This window comes from Limulus polyphemus, unplaced genomic scaffold, assembly GCF_000517525.1.
Source record: "Limulus polyphemus unplaced genomic scaffold, Limulus_polyphemus-2.1.2 Scaffold533, whole genome shotgun sequence".
NCBI lineage: Eukaryota > Metazoa > Arthropoda > Merostomata > Xiphosura > Limulidae > Limulus > Limulus polyphemus.
Genome location: NW_013666143.1, coordinates 51,396 through 76,862, shown reverse-complemented (window position 1 = coordinate 76,862; position 25,467 = coordinate 51,396). Strand labels below are relative to the sequence as shown.

The following is a 25,467-nucleotide window of genomic DNA, read 5'->3' as shown; positions in this document are numbered from 1 at the left end:
CCACTACATGATTTGACTGAAAAGGCCAGAAGATTGAATGGACAGTTTCTTGTCAGCGTTCTTTCAAGATGTTGAAGGAAAAATTGACCTCTGCTCTACTTTTAAAGCTTCCAGATCCCCCACTGCCGTACATACTGGATTGTGATGCCAGTAATGTCGGAATTGGAGGAGTGTTGTCTCAGAAAGTGGGCGAAAACGAACATGTGGTGGCCTACTTCAGTAGGGTTTTAAGTAGACCAGAGAGGAACTACTGTGTAACACGAAGGGAACTCCTTGCTATAGTAAAGAGTTTGACATATTTCCATCCTTACCTCTATGGTGCAAGGTTTACCATCAGGACAGATCATGCTGCATTACGCTGGTTAAGATCATTAAAGAACCCAGAGGGACAACTGGCACGTTGGATTGGAAAGAGAGACCAGTATAATTATGATATTAAATACAGAGAGGGAAAATCTCATGGTAATGCCGATGGACTGAGTCGAAGACCCTGCAAAAATGACTGCAGACATTGCTGCAAAAGAGAGGTTGAACTAACCAGGTGTCATCAAACTGAAGTGAAGCCGACTGAAAGAGTTGATGATGGTGAAGTAGAACCAAATATAAATATCAAGGCAGAACAGGAGAAAGACCAAGATTTGAAGCCAATAATTGATTTTCTAAAAGCAAGTGTTTTGCACCCTGCTTGGGAGAAGGTGTCTGGTCTAAGCCCTGTGACAAAGAACTATTGGGCACAATGGGACCAGTTGAAACATGAAGATGGTATTCTTCTCCGGAGATGGGAAACTGCAGATGGGAAAGTGACGACCTGGAAAACGGTATACCAAGAAAGTTACTGGAAGTCGTGTTGCGTCAATCCCATGATACTTTAACAGGGGGACATCTCGGAGTTAAGAAGACATTGAGTCACCTACGACAAATATTTTACTGGATATGTATGAGACAAGATGTGGAAGAATGGAGCAGAACATGCAGTACATGTTGTGCTAAAAAGGGACCCAAGCATAAGGGACGTGCTCCAATGAAGTTATATCAAGTTGGCACACCAATGGAAAGAGTAGCTGTCGACATTGCTGGTCCTCTGCCCCAAACTCGTGCTGGAAAAAAGTACATTTGTGTGGTGATGGATTATTTCACCAAGTGGCCTGAGGCATATGCAATACCAAATCAGGAAGCTACAACTGTAGCTTCGGCAATTAGTGATTTCTTCTTCAGATTTGGTATGCCATATGAACTGCATTCAGATCAAGGACGTAACTTTGAATCAGCTGTGTTCCAAGAATGCTGCAAGTTGTTTGGCATCCGAAAGATCAGGACAACGCCACTTAACCCACAGCCTGATGGGATGGTAGAAAGGTACAACTGGAAACTGGGACAGGAATTGGCAAAGTTTTGTAATAGCCGCCAAGATGACTGGGATATCTTACTCCCTCCACTATTGATGGCCTATAGGACAGCAGAGCACGAAACCACTGGATACACTCCAGCAAAGTTGATGTTTGGTCGGGAACTTCGGTTACCAGTGGATCTGTTAACAGGATGCCGACCTTATGAAGAGTTGCCTGAGAATGTGTCAGAGTTTGTGAAAGTGTTATCGGAAAGGATGGATGATATTCATCATCAAGTGCGTTCAAACTTGAAAACGTCTGCTGATTCGATGAAGTTAACTTATGATAAGAGATCTACTGAAGTCAGCTTTGTACCTGGAGACAAGGTATGGTTGTATAATCCCAGGAAGACCAAAAGGAAGTCTTCCTAAGTTGTCTTCTCCATGGGAAGGACCCATATGACATAGTGGATCGTCTCTCAGACGTGACTTTCCGGGTAAAATGTGGTCGCCGAGGTAAGCCAAAAGTGGTGCATGCCAACAGGCTTTGGCGTTATCACGATCCAGGACATTTCAGTTAGGACGAAGTGGACAACAGAACAAATGACTTAACTGAAGACGTGCCACCTGAAGAAGCCACCGTCGAAGAAGAAACTCTACTCAGTTTTGAGAAGGGAAACGGTGAAGCTCTTGATGAAGTTACTACCACTGATGTGACTGTTATCGACGATAGGACATTTCCTGATGAAGCAGATGAACCCCATATGAAGCAGAAGCCAACGAGACGGAGACCAGTACGGAAGAAGATACGTCCCGTAAAATTAAGAGACTTTGTTGAATTGTAATTTTGTGTTTGTAATTCTGTACATTTAATTAAGCTATTGTTAATTGTTATTGGTTTATTGTATGTGGTTATTATTCGGGACGAATAATACTAAAGAGGGGCAGCGTTGCTTCAGCGAGGTCACATGACTAGTGTCACGCCACGTTTCTAGAAATATCCTGTTCCTTCGTGAATGCCCTAGCATTTACTAGATATAGAGTAGTCTGGTATATATAAGATGGTGACAACGTGACGGGACAATGTGTAGGTGATGAGTAATTGAATGTATGCGGACAGAATATTGTTGCCCTAGTGAGACGTTTGTTATAGAGCGACTGTTGAAATTAAGTGTATCGTAAAGTTATATTCGTAAAGAATAAACCAGTTTTATTAAGAAAGGACTTGTGTCGCTAAAGTTTCGTCGGACAAATTTACGGGAAATCAATTAACAAACGGAGACGTAACAATACGTTAAAAAACAATTATCTCCCTAATTAATAGTGTATCCGCATCCACAGTTGTGATGTATTTTAAAACCAGGATGTCTTATGTAGTATTTCTTCAGCTATAAGGTTGTATTTCTTCATATAAAACAACAAATGTAGTTTATAAATTCACGTGTCTTTGTTGCAAGGAAGGTTACATCGGTTATTAAGCTCAGATACAGGTTTAGCTAAAGCTATTGTGTATACAATTAGAAACTGTTTGTATTCTATTCAGGAACAAGTTTGGCTAAGGTTGTTGTATTTACTGTTTATAATGGAATCGCAGTATATGTCTTTCTAAATGAACAATTGAGTTTTTCTAAAAAAAATATTTATTCATGAATTTTTCCTATATTATAATTTAACCAATGATGTAAAGTTTGAATATAACTAATTAAAATGATATTCGATATATTGATTTACAATTATTATAAAAAAATATACTTTACAAATTTCAGGATTTTTACTTTCTAGGATGTATGTAACGTGAATAGTAGATGTGGCTGTTATCTCTTAGCTTTCAGATTCATATAATACTAAAGAAAACTGCTCGATTTCTTCTGGCTGGTGTCGCAACTTGTAATTTTGTATGTACATGTAGAATCCACATGTTTTCTCATAGAATATGTAAAAATATGGCATTCTTGGGTGAATCTGATGTACTGAGCCCAAAATAACAAGTGGCCCTAGAAAATACATGAAGAATGTAAATAGGTCAAATTTGCCCGACCACTTGAAATGGAAACTGAATTCGTCGTTTCACTTTGACGAAACAAAATAATTTAACAAACACAGATGTCGTCCGTGAAGTAGACTTATTTATTTTCAATGGGTACAACATAAATTTATAAAAATAAGATTTGTGTTATAATCTTGATTTTGCTTAGAACTATATTCAGATTCAAGTTCTGCCAGGACTCTCCACGATACCATGTCACAGTCACCAAGAAAATAGTATCATTATTAAAATTATGGGTGCCGAGGAATCAAAACATCCGGTGCTTCTGACTCTGCACATGCTCAGTACACTGGACATTGTGGAAACCCAACTGGCAAATTATTTAGTGTATTAGCCACTTTCGGAGGCAGGCACACCTGAACGTGTGGTGAATTTGCTTAAGTGGTAGAATTAAGTGTTGCCCGCATGAATGAGTTCAGGCAACATGTGCCGAAATGTTGAGGTTCAACCAAATGTACTTGCTGTAAGGCGTGTTTATTTTCATTGATATGAAAGTGTTACATCCATAATATCTGTAAAATCGATGGCTGTAAAATCTTATATGCCAACATATTATATAATTAAACTTTCAGTAAAACTATTCTATTTCTATGTATTTACTGCGATAACTTTATAAACAAGCACGTTAAAGTAAGTTGATAATGTTACAAAAAAAGCACATCAAAAGAGAAAGATAATATTACAAGAAGCACATCGAAATAGGCAATAATGTTATAAACAAGCACATCAAAATAAGTTTATAATATTACAAAAGGCTTTAAAGAAGGTAGTGGTTTTTTGAACAAGAAATTTCGTAAGAGTGCAATACAGGAAAAAATATAGGCAGAAAAGGTGCATCTTGTTACAGAATGGCGTTTTACTGCTGACTATATCTTGTTAAAAACTGATGTTTTAGTGGTGTTTACATCTCCTTACAAATCTAAGTTTTGCTGTCGGTTACATCTTGTTACAACCTGACATATACATGTTGTGTTACTTTACGACATTACAATCTTCCAGTTAAAAAAGTTTAGGAATTTTGTCTGTACAACAAAATAACCTATGTTTACATGATATGTACATTTGAAAATATTCCAGCAGTTGTGACTCGTTTCTTAATGTTTCTATAGATTTACCACAAATGTGATGCTAATAGTGGGAACAACAGTTATGACTATCACCATGGCAATTATTCCTTTCTGCAATTTACTCTGGACGTTGGGTGTTGTGTTGGCTATAATGGGGTTTTTTATGGGCACTATCGATACAGTGGCAAACGTCTCCATGATCCAGCTGTATGGAAAGGAAGTGTCACCGTTTCTCCAGGGAAGTATTTCTTCTGTAACAGTATTTTATTTTGGGGACTCTGATTTCAGTTTTCATAATTTTGAATTGTTCCGTTTTTAGTTGTTTTATTATTTTTGTGTAGAGCTAAACATGTATATTCTCAGTAAACATATAAGTTTTTATTTGCTATTTTTCCTTCTTTCTGATAACAAAACAAGTGCATATTCTTAGTGAATTGAACTGTTTCTATTTTGCAGTTTTCAGCATACGTACGCATATATTGTTAATAAACGTTGCGACCTAATAAACTCGACAAACATTTATGCAACAATATTGCTATCTAATACTCTCTAAGTATATACAACAATAAATATAACAACATTTGTATATGATCATTTTATTAGTTAGGATTAGTCGTGATAGACGATAGTGAGTGTAATGTACATGGTATAACAGATTTCAGGAAAACAAAGACACGTTTCACAAAGAATCAGAGATTTCTGACAGTAAGTTATGCTATCATCTTAATATCAATAATGCTTTCGTTCTGTCCTTCAGTGTTAAGAATAAGAGGCTTACTAGTAAGACAGTTTGTTTAAAAAATGTCTTATCATAAAACAAGTCAATAATCGTTAGAACGAAGTAAGTATCCAGTGGCTGATGTATCGAGAACACTGACAACACTAGACGACGTAAGAAACTATCACTCTTATCTTTCCATAGTGATGTGTTCAATACAAGTATTTTCTGGTTACAACAAAAAAATTGATGATGATTAATAGTAGAAAAATATGTTCATGATTTTTAAAGCTATTTAGCCTCAAATAAATTTAATTCTTATATAAATACACCCATAATAATAAGTAATACATCTGAGTCATGTTTAGATAGACAATATTTTATTAGAGGTGATTCAGAATAGGAAGGAATGTCTACTGCTGTATATTCTACCGTAACAGATCATCATCGCACTGCAATAAAAATATTTTACAGCAAAATTAAAATATATATGAAGCGAAAACCGAAACTCATACAAGAATAAATTATGAAATAATGCAGAAAAAATGGAAAATGTATATTGTTAAAATTTAATATTAAAGTAGACTATTAAATGAGCTTATAATTTATTTAAAAATACATTATTAAAATATTTGAAGAACCTGAAACAGAAATAAGGCAATTGAATAAACACAATAAGACAAAAATATAGAATTACTTTAGAAACTAGAGAATTCATGAAAAATCAAGATACATTATTTAAGAAATATAAAAATAATTTTTATGATAAGAAATATGAATAGCATTTTAAATGATAAAGAAATTAGCTTATTATTATGTTAAATAATGTAAGTTATGAGTACATTAATAACAGTTAATGAGATGTGATGGAAATAGAAAAAAAAGCAGTTTAATTATATAAATAGTATTATATATGGAAATTAAAACTATTTCTTATTCCTAGGTAAAAGTTTTGTTGAAGTAAATAATACAACTGATAACAAATTCAACTATAGCAAATTAGTTTATTAAGCATTTATAAGTGTTACTAAAATATATGTTGGTAAAGACCAGGAAAATATGGATAAAGAATGGGAAAATATGTCGAGTTCAAACCCTTATATTAAACAACATATAATGAAATAAAAAGTATATCGAATTATTTATAAAATAAAAAATACTGTTACTGATAATTTAAAAATTGAAATTATAAAAAAATATATATTGTATTTATGGGTCATTAATATATATATATATATATATACAATTTATCTTTACAATCTGGAATTTTTCCAATCAAATAAATATAGCTAAAGTAATTCCTATATAAATAACAGTGAAGACAAAATGATTTGGTAATCCATCGAGCAATAGAATTGTTACATGTTTTATCGAAAATAATCATTAAAGAGTTAGTAAACGTACGACTAAATTCATTTATGAAGAAAACTATCTAATTGCCGAAATAAAACTTGGTTTTAAAGAAACTTTAAATAGTGAACATCATCTCTTACATGTTACTCTAAACATTATAACTCATTAGATGATAGGAAAGAAACTGTCGCTATACGTTTTCATATTGCTAAAGTTTTTTTACATGATATCACATAATATACTATTAAAATTTTACAAAATAAATGAATTAAAGATCATCTTTAAAATGGTTTAAAAGCTATTTTGAAAATGTAATACAATATGTATATCTAAAGGTCTGTTTTAGTAATCTACTATAAATTATGTATGGTGTTTTACAAGGATCTGTTTGAAGACATATTTATGTATATATTTATAAATTACTTTTGTAAGCCAAATTGCATGTAAATATTATAATATTTGCTGATGATACTACTGTAATATGTAGTACAGGTACAAAAGAAGATGCGATTCCTTTAATTAGTGAGGATATGAAAAATATTAATGTGAATTAAGTAAATTATATTTAAATTTTTTTTCAGAAAGTAAATATATATACATATTAAGTTAAAAGGTGAAGAAACTGACATTTTTACTATTATTAATGCCAGGGTAAAAATTGTTACGATGTAGATAGTTGTAAATGTCAATTAATTTAGGAAATAAGTGGTTATTGTGTTTGAGACTTTATATTAATTGAGGTACATATAAAATACATTTTATTACATAAAAATGTGTTGGTATGAAAATCTTGAGAATTATATATTTTATAAAGTTATAATTACATGGCTACAAAAATATCTAAAAGCTTGCCAATACAAAACATGATATAATATATCATTCAATAAAGAAAATGTAAACGTTATGACATGTTTTAAAATAACAATTAATATACGTGTTAATTTGATATCTTGTTCAAGCGTACTTTTGGGTAGAAAAAGACAATGTATAATTATTCTGTTACTTGTGTACGTAGTTGCGTGTGTAATAGGTCTGCAAGACCTGAAGCTGAATTTTATTAGATAGATCAAAAATATAAATTTTCTACACAAATTGTGACTTGTGTAGTTATCATAGCAACTATTTTTTTTTCCTGTCAACTATAGGCACTTCATTTTTTCTATGGAGTTGGAGCATTTTTAAGTCCAATGATAGTACAACCGTTCCTCTTGAATCAGGACTGTTCTCACTTCCTAGACAATACCACAGAAGTTGTCAATGAATACGAAGAAAACTATTCCCTGTCTGCCACAACACTCGCTGAAGCGCAGAGCAAAACCCACATTGACTTAGCTTTCTGGATCATGGCACTACTGATGGTAAGAATATTACTTATCATTAGAGTTATTTTTTATGTACTTTTGCTTGATGTCTGAGATTTTTAAATTTCTTAATTGTTTACAGGTAGTCGTGTTTGCTTCATTGTCTATGCATTTTTCATTTCTTTACAACTTTCACTAATTGTTTCCTTGGAACAGTCAAAAGCCTTGTTGTGACGGATTTATTATTATATATTTACTTTAATATCAACGTTTGTTTAGATTAAGTTTATATTCAGAAATATGCATAGCGTATAGTGTTAAATAGCGTTATAGTGCGAATCTCCCGCCTGTTCTCCAAAGTTGTAGAAGATTCTCGAGAGTAAGAATCAACAATATATGCATGTACATAAACGCTTAAATATGTATTGTTACGTAATCTGAATTTTCTAGAAAGCCTCCACACACCTATAATTATAACCAACGCGACGCGCGAATAAAAGAGTATCTATTACTAGTTTGCTAGAGTCATTGTGCTATAAACTTCGGAAGCAATAACTGCGATTGTTATAATGCTTATCAATCGGAAAACTTCAGATATTTGATCAGGGGCATGTACAAAGCTCGAACATTACATATCATTTAACTTCAGTGGATTCATATTGGACATTTGTACCATTATGAAGATGTTATATAACTTCAGCGGTAAAAGAAACTTGGCCTGTAATCGGCGTGTGTGGCTGGTGAATAACAAAGGACAAAGCTAGCTAGCTTCCCGTTAAGCGAATCGTACCTACATCAACTCGTAATTAACTCTCTCATCGTGAACCCTCAATAAGATATCAAGGAAGTTCCAGACTAGAAAGAAGACTTTATATTGCTTGTAAGTTTGTGAATCTTTTGTTTATAAATCATTGTTTGTAATAACTATTTGTAATAACTGTTATTATAAGTTGTATTGTTTTTGTGTATATTAAAACGTATTTGTGTTTAAAAAGAGAAAACTATGTGTATCAATCTTGTTAGCAAATATCATAAACTGATTATATATCGGCTTTTACTTAACTGCTAAATCCAAAGTATAATTTGTGGCCCAGCATGGCCAGGTGGTTAGGGCACTCGACTCGCAGTCTGAGGGTCGCGGGTTCGAATCCCCGTCACGCCGAACATGCTCGCCCTTTCAGCCGTGGGGGCGTTATAATGTGACGGTCAATCCCACTATTCGTCGGTAAAAGAGTAGCCCAAGAGTTGGCGGTGGGTGGTGATGACTAGCTGCCTTCCCTCTAGTCTTACACTGCTAAATTAGGGACGGCTAGCGCAGATAGCCCTCTTGTAGCTTTGCGCGAAATTCAAAACAAACAAACAAACCAAAGTATAATTTAACTACTAAATTTAAATTTATCGGTTAACTCAATTTCAGGCTATTTGAAATTCTAATATGTTACACTGTCTTACCTGTGAGGTGTCCTGCCAGAGCAACCATAGAAACTAGGAGTTGCGCAGAGCTTTAGCATGAACTACTGAGAGAAACTCATTGTTTTGTCATCTTGAACCGGGGATTAACTACTAGTTTGAGAATCAGAGTCGCCGAGTATGCTAACTACTCCATATCCACGGCATCGGTTGAATTTCTTTTAGGTATTAGCAAAAAACCCACAAAAGAGATATTGTTACCAACACTATGTGTCCCTGCAAGTGAAATCAAGCATACTTTGTCCCTTATTTTCAAAGGTGGGGTGAATAAAGATGTTTTTGTCTAAAACATTTCAGGTGAGTAACTGCTTAGAACAACTGGAGTCAAGCGCAAACAGTTCAATTGCTGAACTGAGCCTAAATGAACCAACCATGCATTCCATTGAGCATTTGAAAAGGGCACAAAAAGAAAGCTAGAATACTGTCATGGTCGAGTTGCACCAACAAGTCAACTCAGTGTAAAAATTGAGTGCTCCATTGGCCAAAGTTTAAGGTTGAAAGAGAAGCATCACTTACACAGACGATCTGCACCATCTGCCTGGTAAAATTTATCTTATGATGACTTTGGCAGACTGCAAAAACATGTTAGTGGATGAGTTAATCAAACTTTTCTAAAAAGTAAATCCTTATGTGAATCGACTAGAATTCTGGAAGGTTGGGTGGAATGTGTTCCAGACAATTCCACTTATTGCCAAGGCTCAGATCACCATTTCCAATGCCACAGTTGTGGCCATCATCAGCATAGTTATGCAGATGAGCCAGTCAGTTCATAAATCCATAAGTATAATCACCACAATGGAAATAAGAGGTGAACGAAGAAGTCCAAATGTTGTGGGTAAATGTTTTAAGCGTCGAGAGAGGGTCAACATACTTCTTAACCATCTTACGAGTGTAAAATTAATTGGTTTCAAAGTTAAACTTAAATGTCAGTTTGAGGATAAGCCTGAAACAGAGGAAGAAGGAAAGTGTGGTATAAAGATAAGTTATGCATTTTAATGTAGGAGTTTTAGAATGTTTTCGTTTATTCTGAATCTGTAAAGTTTTTAGTATAGCACGTGTTAAATTGACTTTATTCTAGCTGCATCTATACTACTGAGATACTACCTGTTCTGCGTCTAGGGAGGGACGTGTTTTATTCCTGTAATACTTAACATTGTTCAAGAATGTAGACGAAAGCAGTGCACTTTACTGTTAAGTCAGGTGGTATTTTTAGATTATGTTCTTCCCTAAGTTTAATGAGAATGGCCGGTCACGTGGATGGGGCTAATAATTTCCCGTTAAGTAAGGGACACTAGATTTGAGCGAGTACACATGGGATCCCAAAGGAGCTGATTTACAAGAAGACATCTTGAGGGAAGAAAATATGTTGATCAATCCAGGGTCCAGTGACAAGAAACCATACAATGTCCAATGCAAGTACACGCGTGTGTTTTGTGTCTGATATAAATAACGCTTGTTCTCATTTTGTATTACACATCATGTCCAATCTATTTATTTCTTAGCTTAAAACTCAGACAGTTTATTTAAACCCAAACTAATGCTCTTTGTGGTAATCAATAAGCATACCACATCACTTTCACTGTTTGGTTGCATGGTAATTGTGACTGTTTCTTTGCTTACGTATTGCTTTGTTTCATTATTGTTATCCCTAATTGTTTCCATAGTGATTGTGATTGTTTCGTTGCCTATCTTTTTTTTAAATTATTTTCATTAATTTTGTTTATATATATCCTCTAATCGCCTCAATAGTTATTATTATTGTTACGCTCTCTATGTATCGTTTTGTTTCACTTATTTGTGATGTTAGAAATATATATATATATATATATTCAAAAAACAATCAAAGACAAGAATATGAAACCCTATAACCCAACTGATTTTGAAAGGGGCACCTTCTTTCATCAGGGTCAAACTGACGAGAAAAGTTCCATCCCTCGACAGCGCTAGGGTTATATGATTTCGTATTTTTATCTTGTCGTTTCTTTACTTCTTTCACTGTTTGTCTCCATCATGGCTGGAGTTGTTTAGTTGCCTATTTATGTTTTCGTGTCTTCCTCATTTTCATTGTTTGTTTCGATAACGATTGTGGTTGTTTCGTTGTCTGTGTATATTTTCGTTTCTTTTCTATTTTTACTGTTTCCGTAGTGATTGGGGTTGTTTCGTTGGCTATGTAGCTTTTCATTTGTTTACTATTTGTTTCCATTGTGATCAAGGTTGTTTCCTTGTCTTTTCATACCATATTCCAGTAGTTAAACAACACTAAACACTAGAAGCGTTCTTTATTAAAACACTACTTCTCTTGTAGGTTCCCGTTGTCATTCTTTCATTGAGTCTCGTAGGAAGACAAGAACACAAAGGGACCTATCCAATAAACTCGACACACACTACATCAAACACGCAGAATATGTATGGAAATATAGATTGTGGTAAGACAACCGCAGAAAGTGATCGTTTTAATATTATTAATTAGATTATTTCATTCTACATAATATTTGTATGTTTTAATTTAGGTCCACTTGCTATTAACATTAAGAAAGCGTCATTTTTCTTGCTCCTTCAACATTTTCACCTTCCCCATAAGTTTTGTATTTATATTATGTGTGGTTGGAAAATATTGTATTATTACCCTATCTGATTTAATTGCTAGAAGTTCGTGATATTCTAGACAATGTTCATATATAATAATAAAAATGAAAACGTTCCTATATTGTTGATTTCTAAACAGACTTGGTGTCATGCCAAATTGTCAATTTCCAAATATTTCTTATTATATATTTTTAAATAGACCTAACAAGTGTCGAATCACAAGAAAGACTATAATTTTCATTTATTTTCGTTTTTAACTTAATTAGTGTTGTTTGTCAGAAAGAAAAGTTCTCTATCATACATATTTGTTATTCGTTTTTTAACCTAATTAATGTCATACCAAAGGAAAGAAAGTGAACATTTATTCGATTTTTTTATATTTAATCTTAATCTAATTACTGTTGTACCGCCAGACTTTCTTGTGTATTTGCATCTATTTTCAACCGTAATTAATGGCGTACCGTTAAAAGAAATGCCTATTTTCATGTGTTTTATTAATCGTTTTTAACTTAGCGTCTCACCGTTAGAAGAATAGTCAACTTACACAAGTGTTTCTATTTTTTATCTTTTAGTCCTGCCATTAGAAAGGAGAAAGATATCTTCCACTGGTATTTTAACCTAATTAGTGTCGTGTCATCAGAAACAGTCAACTTTCATATGTGTTTTAACCTAATTAGTGTCGTGTCATCAGAAACAGTCCGCTTTCAAATGTGTTTTAACCTGATTAGGGTCATGCTATCAGAAAGACATTTTATCTTCCTTGTATGGCTTTATAGTCGACAATGATGCTGATATTTAGCAATTCTTTTTGTGTTTACTATGATTGTTTCAATTGATTTAATTTTTTGTTTGTTTCATTTTTCCATCCAAGAAGACAAGAAAAAAGATGCGATGTCCCACGTAGTCCTGGTGACAGTTTTATGTACAATCATCCTTTTCCTCTGTGATGGATTGCAAGTACGTTATGTAAACCAACCAATATAAAAACATGTGGATGTTGTTAAAAATTGAGAGTTCAAATTTTCACTGTATCTTTACATGGCAATTATTTAGTTAAGAAATTTGGTGAGATACGTCTGTAGTTTGTAAAATAGATTTAATTTTCATTAGTGGATAATTGTACTGCTTATTTTCTCATGAAACGCATAGTTCAACCGTTTTCTGATTCATAGGGGGAATTTGAAAAGAAAACGTCTGGGTAACTGGTTGATATGAAGATACCTATTATTATTGAAGCAGGAATTTGAGATTATAACCTCTGGGTAACTTGTTGATACGGAGAATCCTATTATCATTGAAGCAGGAATTTGAGATTATAACCTCTGAATAATTTATTTATATAAAGTTTTCAATGTTGTCCCTCTTACAGGCAGGATGTGGAGGATATATTTACTCGTATGGAGTAAAGGGCCCTGCTGGACTACCACCAAATAAGGCTGCTTTTCTAAATGCTTTGTTTTGGGTAAGAAGGGATTTATTCTCAAAATCCACTTTTTCTTATTGATCTCGTTGTTTAAAAATGAAATACCTTTCTTGTAAGAATGTTTGCGTTTTCTTTGAACTTGTCATTATATAAAGAAACGTGATTTTTAACTATTTTGTTTTCCAAAATGCACACATATATACATATCGGTTGTATTATATACACTAAATATATTACAGGCCCTACTGGGGAAAAATATTTATATAAACTTTAGATTTGGTTGTAATTTAAATAATGTTATTTATGTATTATTTTGTATTTGTTGTAGGCAGAGATGTGTTAGAGAAACAGAAACTTTACGTTTGAGAACATATTTATATAAATCTCCGTGTTGTTGTTTGAAGTTAAGCACAAAGCAACACAATGGGCTATCTGTGTTCTGCCCATCAGGGTATCGAAACCCGGTTTCAAGCGTTGTAAGTACACAGACATACCCCTGTGCCACTGGAGGCATATAAATCTTATATAAGAAATGTAAATAATACCCATTACCTGTTAACAAACACAATAAGTGTATTATGGAAAATGTCATACTTTTGAAGAACCATTTTTCCAAATATTTCCACTTTGGTATTCATGTGAAAAGAATAAGAGATTATTTTATGAAATCATTTTACTTAATAAATTTAAAACCACATTAGATGTTACATAGTTTAACATACAGAGAGAGTTTAAAACATTTATAAAGCTTTAAGGTAAAAAAAAAACACGGGAAGTTTTACATTGTTAAGTTTGTCTTGTTGAGTTATTCGAGAAAGCTTTATTGTAGAAACTGAAGAGTGTTCTAGAATCTAGATGATATAAAACCGGTATTTTATGCTTTTATGTATTGTTACGACAGCGGAAGTCGCGCGACGTTTAGAGCATGCGCTGGAGTTCTAGAAAGATCGTGACTGTTCCTCGCAACTCTAGGCTTTTCTAGGCATGCTATGTTCTCGTATATAAGCCGGCAAATAAAGTGACGGCGGGAAGATAATTGCAGACAGAGAGATATGGAGACAGATAATCGAGTCAAGCCGTAAGTAAAGTGCGTGAATCGTTGTGAATTCTAGCGTGTGTTGAAGTTAAAGTGACTGTGGAAATTAAGTGTATTGCAAAGTTGTATTGTGAAAGAATAAACTAGTTTAATTTAAGAAAGGACTTGTATCGCTGAAGTTTTTCGAAAATAATTTGTACGGAAAATTAACAAACGACCAGAGATGTAACAGTATTTGTTTTATAATATCTTAAAAGGCACTTTTGTGTTGTTTCATCTTTATTAATCACTTCCTTCAGCAAAATATATTTATTTCCTTGTATATATAAATAAATATATATATATATATAGAGAGAGAGAGAGCATAATATATATAGCATAATATTTACCTTGTATCAGTTGAGTCTCAACTGCAGCTTACATTCTAAAAGTAAATCATGTATAGTTAGGAAACATGTGTAGAACAGTGAACGAAACTAACTGGTATTTAGCCCTGCCACTCTGAACCTCTTGTATAAGTCGTTTACCAATGTTTGATAATTCTTATGGCTCTCAGATAGAAAAGTCTGTCAGTGTCGTTGAAGCTGAATAACTTGTTCCGCCCGTTCACTTTAGAAACGATTTTAAACTCAGTCTGTTATGCCTCCCGTGTTACCTTTTTTTTCATGGTCTGTTGATGTTTCGATTGAGCATTGTTGTAGAACCGGTCAGCTAAATCATGGAACTGGATTTGTTAGTGACATGGCTGGAGCAGTCCAGGAAGGTCCTGCATTCACAAATAGCACAGGAATACTGGTAACAAATTTAGACCAAATAGGTTCTCCTATTCCATATTTTTAGAGTAAATGAGGTTGTATTTCCTGGGCAGATGTAGAAATATTTACCAATTTTTTTCATTATGTCATTGAAGCTATTTTATACGTTATTGGTTTTGATGTTATAATATTATTATACTTTTTCAATCTTGCCATTAAAACCATTTTTACTTCGTGTATGTTTTTAGTACTTCTTCAGTTTTGTGGTTATAGATTTTCTGTACTCGTTGATGTTTTTCTATACCTTTCAGTTTTGGTGTTATAGTGGCACAGCGGTATGTCTGCGGACTTACAACGCTAGAATCCGGGTTTCGATACCCGAGGTGGGCAAAACACAGATAGCCCATTGTGTAGCTTTGTGCTTAATTACAAACAAAGAATTTGGTGTTATAATTCCTATGTACATCTCCAATAGCTTCGTCGATGTTGTCTTTAATCAGATTTGATTTTGATCTTAAATTTTCTTTTAACTCACATCTTGAATTTCCATCTCTTACCTTATAATCACATTTAAATTTTCTGCCTTCATTTACTTCTTTTCATTTTCTATCTCTTTAACCTTCTTTTATTGCTTTTTCTCTGTTTGTTCTTATTTCCACTGTTTCGTCACCTCCAGCAAATTTTTCTTATCGCTTCGTGCTCGTGTTTTCATTATATTTTATTTTCACCCATATAATTCCACTTCTGAGACCACTGTTGTAACGTGTTTTATCGTTGGGCAGGTTACTTTGGATTATTTGGCAGAAATAATGCGAAATCCAGACCACCTAGCATAATGATAACGAATTATTATTTTTCTTTAATATTGTTTGCTACAAACTACATTCACTTAGAAACCTACCTTTACAAACAACATTTGAAAAAAAATTCTGAAACCTATTATACACCTAACTCACAAATAAACTTACGTGCGGAATTTCCTCGCTAATCGATCAATTACATACACGCTGACTGACTCACTAACGAAATCACAGATTTACGAACTCGCTAACTCCGACTGTCTAACTCGTGAATTGACACTGCCATAGATTGAGCTAGTTAATTAACCCTAATTCATCCAGTCTGGTATTTTTGCACTGTACGAGTTTTCTACGTACTGGCGCTACTGCAGGAACATGATCTGGTGGTTAGGGTGCTGGACTTGCAATCTGAAGGTTGCTGATTCAAATCCCTGTCAATTCGCCTTTTCAGCCGTGGGAGCGTTATAATGCGATAATCATTCCAATTATTCGTTTGGAAAAGAATAGCCCAAGAGTTGGCGGTGGGTGGTGTTGACTAGCTGTTTTCTCTCTATAACTGCTAAATTAGGAAAGGCTAGCGCAGATAGCTCTCTTGTAGCTTTGCGCGAAATTCAAAACAAACAAATAACTACTTTAGGCAGTTCTAATATTCTATGGAATTTCTAGGTTTCACAAATAATTTCACATGTAAAACAAGATGGAATCCACAATAGCCGCTGCACTTGAAGTTTTTTTAGGCAGGATTGGAGTAAATTAATCTATTAGTTCTATTGTTTTCTTTTTTATTAGCTATATTTTTGTGCACCAGCATTATCGAGCGTGGGGCACGCTTATACTCAATTCCATTATGTTACTCGTCAGGATCTCTATCAGCCTACCCTCAAATTGACATTATTTTAAGCATGATTAGAGAAAATTAATCTATGAGACCTTAGGCGTGATCAAACTCGTCAATCTAAAGGGTTTAACTTCCCGATTCCAAAACTATAACTAGATCTCAAATTGTTCAAGAGATAATGGAACTATGAGATAAAAGATTGTACTTGGAAAACTCTGAGCCATTCTATGATGCGCTATGCCGCGACTAAAAATGTAAACTATCTCTGGTGAACAAAAATATTAGAATAATAAATATAACCCACAAGAATATATTTGTTATTTTTTTCAGGATATAAGTTATTAAGGTATAATAACATACTTTTGTTATTTTTCTAAAGTGTTTTGTGTTCCTGGTTATTTTATAAAGAACAATATTTAACTTTATTATTTTTCCAGGGAATATTTTATGAAGGAACAATATATATCTTTTGTTATTTTTGTTATTCTGGGGAATGTTTTATAAGAACAAAAATAGTGTTACGTATCTGCTTGTTTGTTTTGGTAGAAATTCTTTCCGAGGATCTTCAGCGATACAAGTCCTTTTTTGATTAAACCAGTTTATTCTTCCTCGATATAATCTTTTAGTACACAGTAGTTATACAATCAGTATGTTTCTCGTCACTTTAAACTTAAAAACTTTTATAATACAGGCTATAAATCACAACGATTCACAATCTCGACAACTTCGCTCTTGACGAGTGCAAAACTCACACTTTATGGCTCACTAGCTCGAAACTAACAGAATGCTTTCTATTCATTCATTAACGCATGTGCTGGTTTTTCGTTTTTCCCTGGCAGTTATTTAGATTTAAAGATAATTATTTCCGAAGAAATAATTATTAATCTGGGGTGTTCGAAGATTAAACAATCCTTCTTCACCCCGCTCGTGGTCTAGAAATATGGGCTTAACATGAAAAAAATAGGAAATTAATGCGGACTGGGTATGTAATTTTAAAAAGATAAAGAGCGAGTAATTGTAGACAATAAAAAGTGAAGAGCAAAGTAAACTAGACTAAACTAAACTGTCGATATCGGACAGATGGTCCATCAGGGCGGCGGGGATCTAAAAATCCTATGCCGAGAATTTAATGTGGGGGAAACGGGAGTACCCCCAGAAAACCCACTTTCACTGGTGACGACTGATTCGTTACCAGTGCCCGATTAATGAGAAGAAGTAAGTAGGGAAGGCAAAGTGAAGGCCGGTGCTGGGGTTGATTAATTTTTGAAACTGTTGTGGAGTCTCCTGAAGTTTATCATGGATTTAAATTGGCATAGTTTCTGGTTCCGGGCAGGTGGTAAAGGTGTCGTTGGTGAGAGAGCGGAAGACTGAGAAAGGTTCGTCGGGTAGGTAGAGATCGGGGGAGGTGTCAATTACTAAGGTGTTCGGTGAGTTAGACGCCGATGATGTAGAAAGTGGCATAGGGCTGGGAGGCGTGTTGTTGGTCTGTTGATAGGCGTCTATGGTAAATGGTGGCTGGGTCTGGGTGCTGGCTTTCTCTGCCAGGCTTATATACTAACGAAGAGGGCATCTCGATCACACTCGGACTTCCCCGATCATTCGAGAAACTCATCACACACGCCATCAGAGTCACGTGACTTCCGCTGTCGTAACAATAGTATATATTGTTATTGTTATAAGCGATGTTTTATAATAAACATAATACATACATTTGTTATTTTCCAGCATATTTTATAAGGAAAAAAAGCTATCTTTGTTAATTTTCGAAAGGATTTTTATAAGAAACAATGTTTATTTTTGTTATTTTTTCTAGGGATTATATTATAAAAGATCAATAGCGTAGCTTTGGTATTCTTCCTGTTTTTTTTTTGGGGGGGGTGTTGTTGTTTATAAGAAACAATGTATATTTTTGGTATTTTTCTAGGAAATGTTTTATTTAGGAACAATAGCGTGTCTTTGTTATCTTCTTAGGGGATGTTTGCCGGTGGGCGACTCATTTCTATTGTACTAGCGACAAAACTTTCTCCAGCTTTCATGCTACTGTGTAACTTTGTAAGTAATAAATAGCTTATTTATGTTATCTAAAAATCTCCTACTCTGTACCAAGTTAGATAAAAACTACTTTTAAGTTGTCCAGTTATCTTCCTTAACTTAAACATCAGGGGATTCACAGTGCACTTACTAAACACCATTCATGTAAACGTCGATCACGTTTTATATAATTGTACATATATCGTCAATAACAATAACCGCGAAGCTGTTTTATTTGATAACAATGGTTTAATTGGTGATCAATAATATATATATATATGTCCCCATTGATTACACCTTTAACCATCAACTAAAGTATGATACGTTTTGTGCGAGAGAAAAATATTGCTATGTTTTGCTTGTTCTTTCAAAAACCTGTACTACTTCTATGGGGTTTTGGGTTTTATTTAACATTTATGATTGATGGATCATATCTTGAAGCGCCGCCTAGTATTTCTCCTTAAATTTAAAATGTTTGGTGAACAACTGCGCTATATGAATTCAGACGTGTCTGTGAATGAAACTAGGCGACGAAATTTAATAAACATTCTTTTAAAAGGAGAAGACGTAAAATATTAAACTCCTTTTGGGAAGTTAACCAAAACATTCACATAAAAAGTGAATTTTTAATACTAAGGTATAAGTTTATCTTAAGGAACAAATTAACAAAAACAAAAAAAAACTTGTTCACTGGTTGGTCTTGATCTTAATCTGTTTTACACAATAGTCACTTTTCTTTTAAACTTAAAACCAATTAAAGCTGTGTCGTGTTGTATCTGCCATTTCTCTAAGCTTTCGAGTAGCTGCAACATCTTATTTAATAAAATTCTTTCATAGATAAATTATATGAATTAAATGGATTTTTCTGCTTTTGCGCACCTTCTGTTGTTTTAGACAGAAAGTAAATTACCTTCATTGACTCAATTGTCGATTCTGAGTATATTAACAGTGCCTTTCTCTGTTGGAAATATAATTAGGAATAATTATTCATCTGAAATTCCTAGTAAAGACTTTAAATTTCGTAAAATTCCTTTACATAGAACTAACATTTCCACTGTGCAGACCAAAGACAAAGGACTTTATATTATGATAACGCAAACTATTGTTATACAGAATGTCACTTATTCTCCCAGATAATTGTATAGAAATTAAACATCTTAAGATTTGTCATATGATCTGAAATACAAATTACTGACCATTTAGTTTGTTCTAGTATGTCGACATTTGATTGAGGTATCATTATAAATTTATATTCGAGACATTGCACTCCAATATGGTCACCACGAGCAGCAATGGCACCGAAGTTACATGTCGTTGGGCACCCGGCAAGCTAACTAACCTCGTGTAATTTGCTTCTAGCCATACGTACACTGTTCAGCTGTGAACACTTGATTCAATATCGGTTTAGGTTGCCTACAATTGTTAGAGAAAATCAAAACATAGTAACTTTTTTATGGATGATAATCTGCCATGTTTAGATGTCGAAGCAATAGTACCATGACAATAGATGCAGTTCCACATTTAAAATATTCGTCTGCTGTAATTTGCTACCTCCCATTTACCCAATAACTTCTTCCAAAAATGTATTTTCTAATGTCCATCTAGGGTTCGTGAAAATATTGAATACTTTAAATTCTGTGATACTACTTGACGACTGTGGAAGAGCACTATATATATAGTGTAAACATAAACACCATCTAAGCAATTGAAATAACATTTACATCGAAAAGGAAGGACTGCGTTACAAATAGCAAAATTATGAAATGGAACATATTTATAATACAAAAGTTAATGCTTGTTTTATATTTTGATACATAAACTATACATAACCAACTATTTGCATTGTGAGCTCGTGACAGATGACATGCCTGGCTTTCGTGATAATGAATTGAGGGTGGTGATTTATAGCGTAATTTTTGTTTAGTCAGAGCCATAATTTTACATTATAAAAATTGTAAAATAATGAAAATCTTTAAAACGTATTTACAAATTGTTACTAAAGATGATACAAAGTAAAGTCTACCTATGTAAATTTCAACACTCTCAGATAGAACCAAATCAACAGATTAGCTGAAAAGATCACGATTACAAGAGATTTCGAGAATTTACGGGCAAGGCACACCAAAAGTCAAACAGAATTTTATAAAAAGTGACTGGACACAGACGACATGTTTATTGATTCATAATGAGATAAGAGTGAGAGAGAGGTCACAAGCTTCGTCTAAGAGTTTTTTGAGGGAGGTTTCTCTGTACCAGACGATTCTTTGCAAATTCAAAAGACCAATACTATTCTGACCAAGAATGAACTTTCCTTGGGATGATATTTAATCTCCTTAAAAAACCAAATCATACACATAATTAGATCGGTCACTTTAAAGAAAGAAAGCGAGATTAGGGTTCTCCAAAATTCTTATCTTGTGAAAGACGTTACACAATAGAGTATTCTGGTTAACAAATGGCGTTCTAAGAGACAATATATGATAAGACCTTCTGTGACAACAGATGTCCTTCTAAAAGACAATATGCAATAAAAAGTTCCATGACAGCGGATATATAACGTTTTACGATAGAAAACTTGAAATGTTAGGAAGTAGAGTACCAAGTAAGTTTGTAATAATGTAAATAAAATGATAATCATTTTTCTACGGCGAATTATTCTAATATTTACACGATATTCTCATATAAATTTATATTGACAACATATTTTTATTTTCTGATCCACGGACCAAAAATATTGGTTTAAATACATTCTGAGATTTTCATTTAATTAGTTCTAACTATTAAATTAAATTATAGTTTTAATAAATATTTCATTTATATATTTTACTACCAGGTGGGCTGTACAGTTGGAATTATCTTGATAATAAGTTCTCCCAGTTGCCAGACATCACTGATCCTTGGAGTTTGCTTATTGGGGGTTTTCATGAGCAGCGTTTTCCCGACTGTACTTTCCCTTTCTGAGCAGTACGTAAACATTACCCGTAAGTAGTTAAACAACGTGTTCTAGAAATAACTTACGCTCCTCTTTCTAGGCTGTTACAAGGTTTTAATAATTTTTGGTACTTCATACCCTTGACATAAGAATTCTATTTAGAACATTATAACCCATTTATAGGTTTTTCTGAAATTGTAATTCTTCTTGTTGGGTCATTTTGATAAAAAAATATTTTTAGATGTTGCTCAGAAATTCTTCCTTAAATACAATGCACTTTTAGTAATCCTTCTCAAGGCAGAAATGTTAATATGTTTATGCATTATAATGATTTCTGATTCATTCTATAGCCTGTTTATTAGTCCTTCGTTTTTACTTGGTTTATATAAAAAATTCGTATTTATTTTTCTTTGGATTTAATGTATGTGTGTTTGTCTATATATATATATATATATATATATTAAACATCAAAAGTAGTAATGGAAACAGCGAATAAAATTAATATATAATTCAAATAGTACTGGGTTTTTCTCTCTCTTATATGAACTGAGCCAGAGTACAGTCACGTGCTGATAATTTCACTGTGACTGTCTATCATCCAACTATGTTGATAGTGCCACAATAGCATAGTCCTTATAAAAGTAAAAACAATCATACTATTCACAACAGTTATAATTCACAGGAGAGAAATATCACATAATAAACATGTAGATATATAAGTTTTGACTCATGAAGGATATTCCATGAGACAAATTGAGGTGAAATTATATGTTTTAGTAGGAGATATATAAAGAGGGTACGTTGATGATAAAAACGTCAATGTAGAAAGCCCAAACTCTCTCTCTCTCCTCCTGACAGGAATTTAGGTCTTTGTGACCTAGGAGGGTCAGGTGCGCTGAGACCTCTTCCTCCTAAACTCTTCAAATATGTTGCTATATAATTCAACTCATGCTCTTTATGTGATTAAAGACAAACCAACAGATACTTGACCATTAACCTAGTTGTAAATACAGGCTTTGAAATAGCATCCAGAAGAGTAAAACACGTGTTAGTGACCTCGGTGAATGTGTAACTAATAAAAAAAAAACTCCTTAAAGGAGATAATCAAACCAAAAAACCTGAAATGAGCATCAGATTTCAAAAGTGGGATGATCAAATTTAGAGAAGAGTGCTCGTTACAGTAGAATAAAGATAAACACTATTTGGAAAAATTCAACGATGCTTTGTTCAATGGTGGAGAGGAGAACACCATATACAGTTAAGCATGCTGGGAGAGAAATACAAGTGTAGGCTGAATCTTAGCCGATAGTGTTGATGGATCCCTGACTGCTGGTACGTACAACATATTCTTAATACCATTTCAATCCCTCGGGTAAACCAACCCGATGGACACTGATTCGTCTTTTATCAAGACACTGACTCCAAACATGCATCAAATGAGGTAAAACGATACCTGGAGAAGAAGTCAAAGGAACACCTGCAACAGTGGTTTGGCCTGCAAAAGTTCCCATGTGAATATTAATTAGGCTGTAATAGCTTATATTGAAATTAAGAAGTTAACTAGCAACCGACTAGCTTGAATGAATTGTTGGAAGTAAGTACAGCACCTTTGGAATGATATTTTGAAATCATGCATACAGTACCTTGCAAAAGTATTCATCCTTACCAAAAATATCACATTTTGATGACATACAAATAATGTAAATATTTTTTAATGATCAAACTTAACAATGTTATGTGTGAAGGAGGTTGAATATCTGCAAAACCTGCAAATAAAATATATAAATTGAAATTTGTTGATTGCATAAATCTTCAGCCCCTACGTCAGTATTTGGTGGAAGCATCTTTGACAGCAATTACTGCTGTGATTATTTTTGGATAGGTCTCTACCAGCTTTGCATGGTGTAATTTTTGCCCATTCTTCATGGCAAAATTGCTTCAATTCTGATAAGTTCGTTAGAGATCGTTGATGGACTGAATTTTCAAGTCTTGCCATAAATTTTACATTGGACTCAAGTCAGGACATTGACTGGGTCACTCCAGGACATTCATTTTCTTCTTTTGAAACCACTCCAGTGTGGCTTTGGCCTTTTGCTTCGGGGTCATTGTCCTGCTAAAATGTGAATTTTCGACCCAGTTTTAGATTCTTGGTTCACTCAAGCCTATTTTCCTCTATGATTCGCCTTTACTTTGCACCATCCATCTTACCCTCAATCCTGACAAGCTTCTCAGTCCTCGCTGATGAGAAGCATCCCCATAACATGATGCTACCACCACCATGCTTGATAGTTGGATGGTGTTGACTGGGTAATGTGCTGTGTTGGGCTTGCACCAAACATAACGCTTTGATTCTAAACAAAAAAGCTCAATTTTGTCTCTTCTAACCACAAAACTTCCTGCCACATATCTGTAGTATCAAATATAAAATACTGGTGTATTGTACAACTTATCTGCTTTTTGATTTTTTCGTAATAATGTCACTTAAAAAAAGTCAATTAAGTTATAGTCATTGTTAGTGACGCCTCTATTTGTATCGTGCGTGCTTTTTCATAATTATTTCCAAAACACTCCGCGAATTAAAATTATACTCAATTGCAGTGTGTCTCAAACGTTTTAAGTTTCACTTCCTTATTTGTTCTCTATAATACAATCCCCCCCCCCAAGTTCAACTCATTTAAACTGTTAAACAATGAAAAAACAATTCATTTAGCGTTAAAAAATCGAAAGACGAAATGTCTTCCTGAGGCTTTCCACGAATTCCCAAATAAAAAATAAATTCTCCCCTCCTGAGGGGACACGCCCCACAGTTTGAGAACTAATGTCTCAGTAAGTGCTTCTTTCTTTCAGCAACCATTACAAGTATTCTTGTGTTTGGCGCAACCTCGGGAGAAATGTCTCTGCCAGTCATCGTTGGTCATGTGAGTATCGATGTTTTTTATTTGAATTATTTGAAGAAATGTTCTTTTCAGTCATCTTTGATCAACCTAGTATCACTGTTTTTAGAGAAATGTCTCTGCCAGCCATCATTGCTCACATAAGTATCACAGTATCAGAAAAAATAAACATAATAAAAAGCAAAAAAAACAACTTTTGTTTTTCTTTGTACCGTAGCACCTGCCAACTATTGACAACTTGTAATCTGAAACTATATCTGATGCTTACTTTTCTGTGCAAATATACATATGTGAATATTAAAAGCTATTGTGGCGCTTTATAATTACGCTCATTATCACTGTAATTGTAAACATGTCAACTAGAGAGTTGTATTTTGATACTGAGTCATTTATTTTGATTGCAAGTACATAAATCACCTGCTCGCTTGAATTTCTAGAGTAAATCCTGGCTTCAAACATGTGTGAAGAAGATAGAAAATAAGAAATAAGTTACATCTGAAAAAGTATCACCTAAAATATATATAAAGTTTTTTTTATATATATTTATTACTTCTGGCTACTGTTTAAAATTTTATGGCCTAACTGTATCTATTACTTCCGGCTACTATTTAACTCTTAAGCTCTATCTGTATTTATTACTTCCAGCTACTGTTTAAGGCCTAACTGTATTTATTACTTCCAGCTATCTACTCTGTATATGGTTAGCTGTATTAGACACACCTCGTAGTTTTAACTGTACTTATTTCTCCTGGTTGCCTACTCCATCTATATATTGTCAAATGACAGTGGTGTTACGTCTCTGGTCGTTTGTTAATTTCCGGTATAAATTATTCACGAGGAACTTCAGCGATACAAGTCCTTTCTTAAATAAAACTAGTTTATTCTTTCT

At 33.8% G+C, this 25,467-nt stretch overlaps 1 protein-coding gene across 3 annotated transcripts in view; it reads left to right on the top strand.

The window, feature by feature from the left end:
• The window catches only part of LOC106458912 (major facilitator superfamily domain-containing protein 4A-like), a 38,243-nt gene that overhangs the window by 8,302 nt on the left and 4,474 nt on the right, over nt 1-25,467 (top strand). For 2 of the 3 annotated variants that reach the window (XR_002610464.1, XM_022385287.1), the window contains exons 2-9: nt 4,484-4,679; nt 7,658-7,870; nt 11,589-11,709; nt 12,741-12,826; nt 13,239-13,331; nt 18,693-18,773; nt 21,586-21,733; nt 24,532-24,602. Coding sequence is in view for 2 of the 3 variants with exons in the window: in XM_022385287.1 (XP_022240995.1) it covers nt 4,484-4,679; nt 7,658-7,870; nt 11,589-11,709; nt 12,741-12,826; nt 13,239-13,331; nt 18,693-18,773; nt 21,586-21,733; nt 24,532-24,602 (1,009 nt within the window). In the remaining variant the exon portion in view is untranslated. The remainder of the gene's footprint in view (nt 1-4,483; nt 4,680-7,657; nt 7,871-11,588; nt 11,710-12,740; nt 12,827-13,238; nt 13,332-18,692; nt 18,774-21,585; nt 21,734-24,531; nt 24,603-25,467) is intronic. The other variant, XM_022385288.1, reaches the window with a different exon arrangement.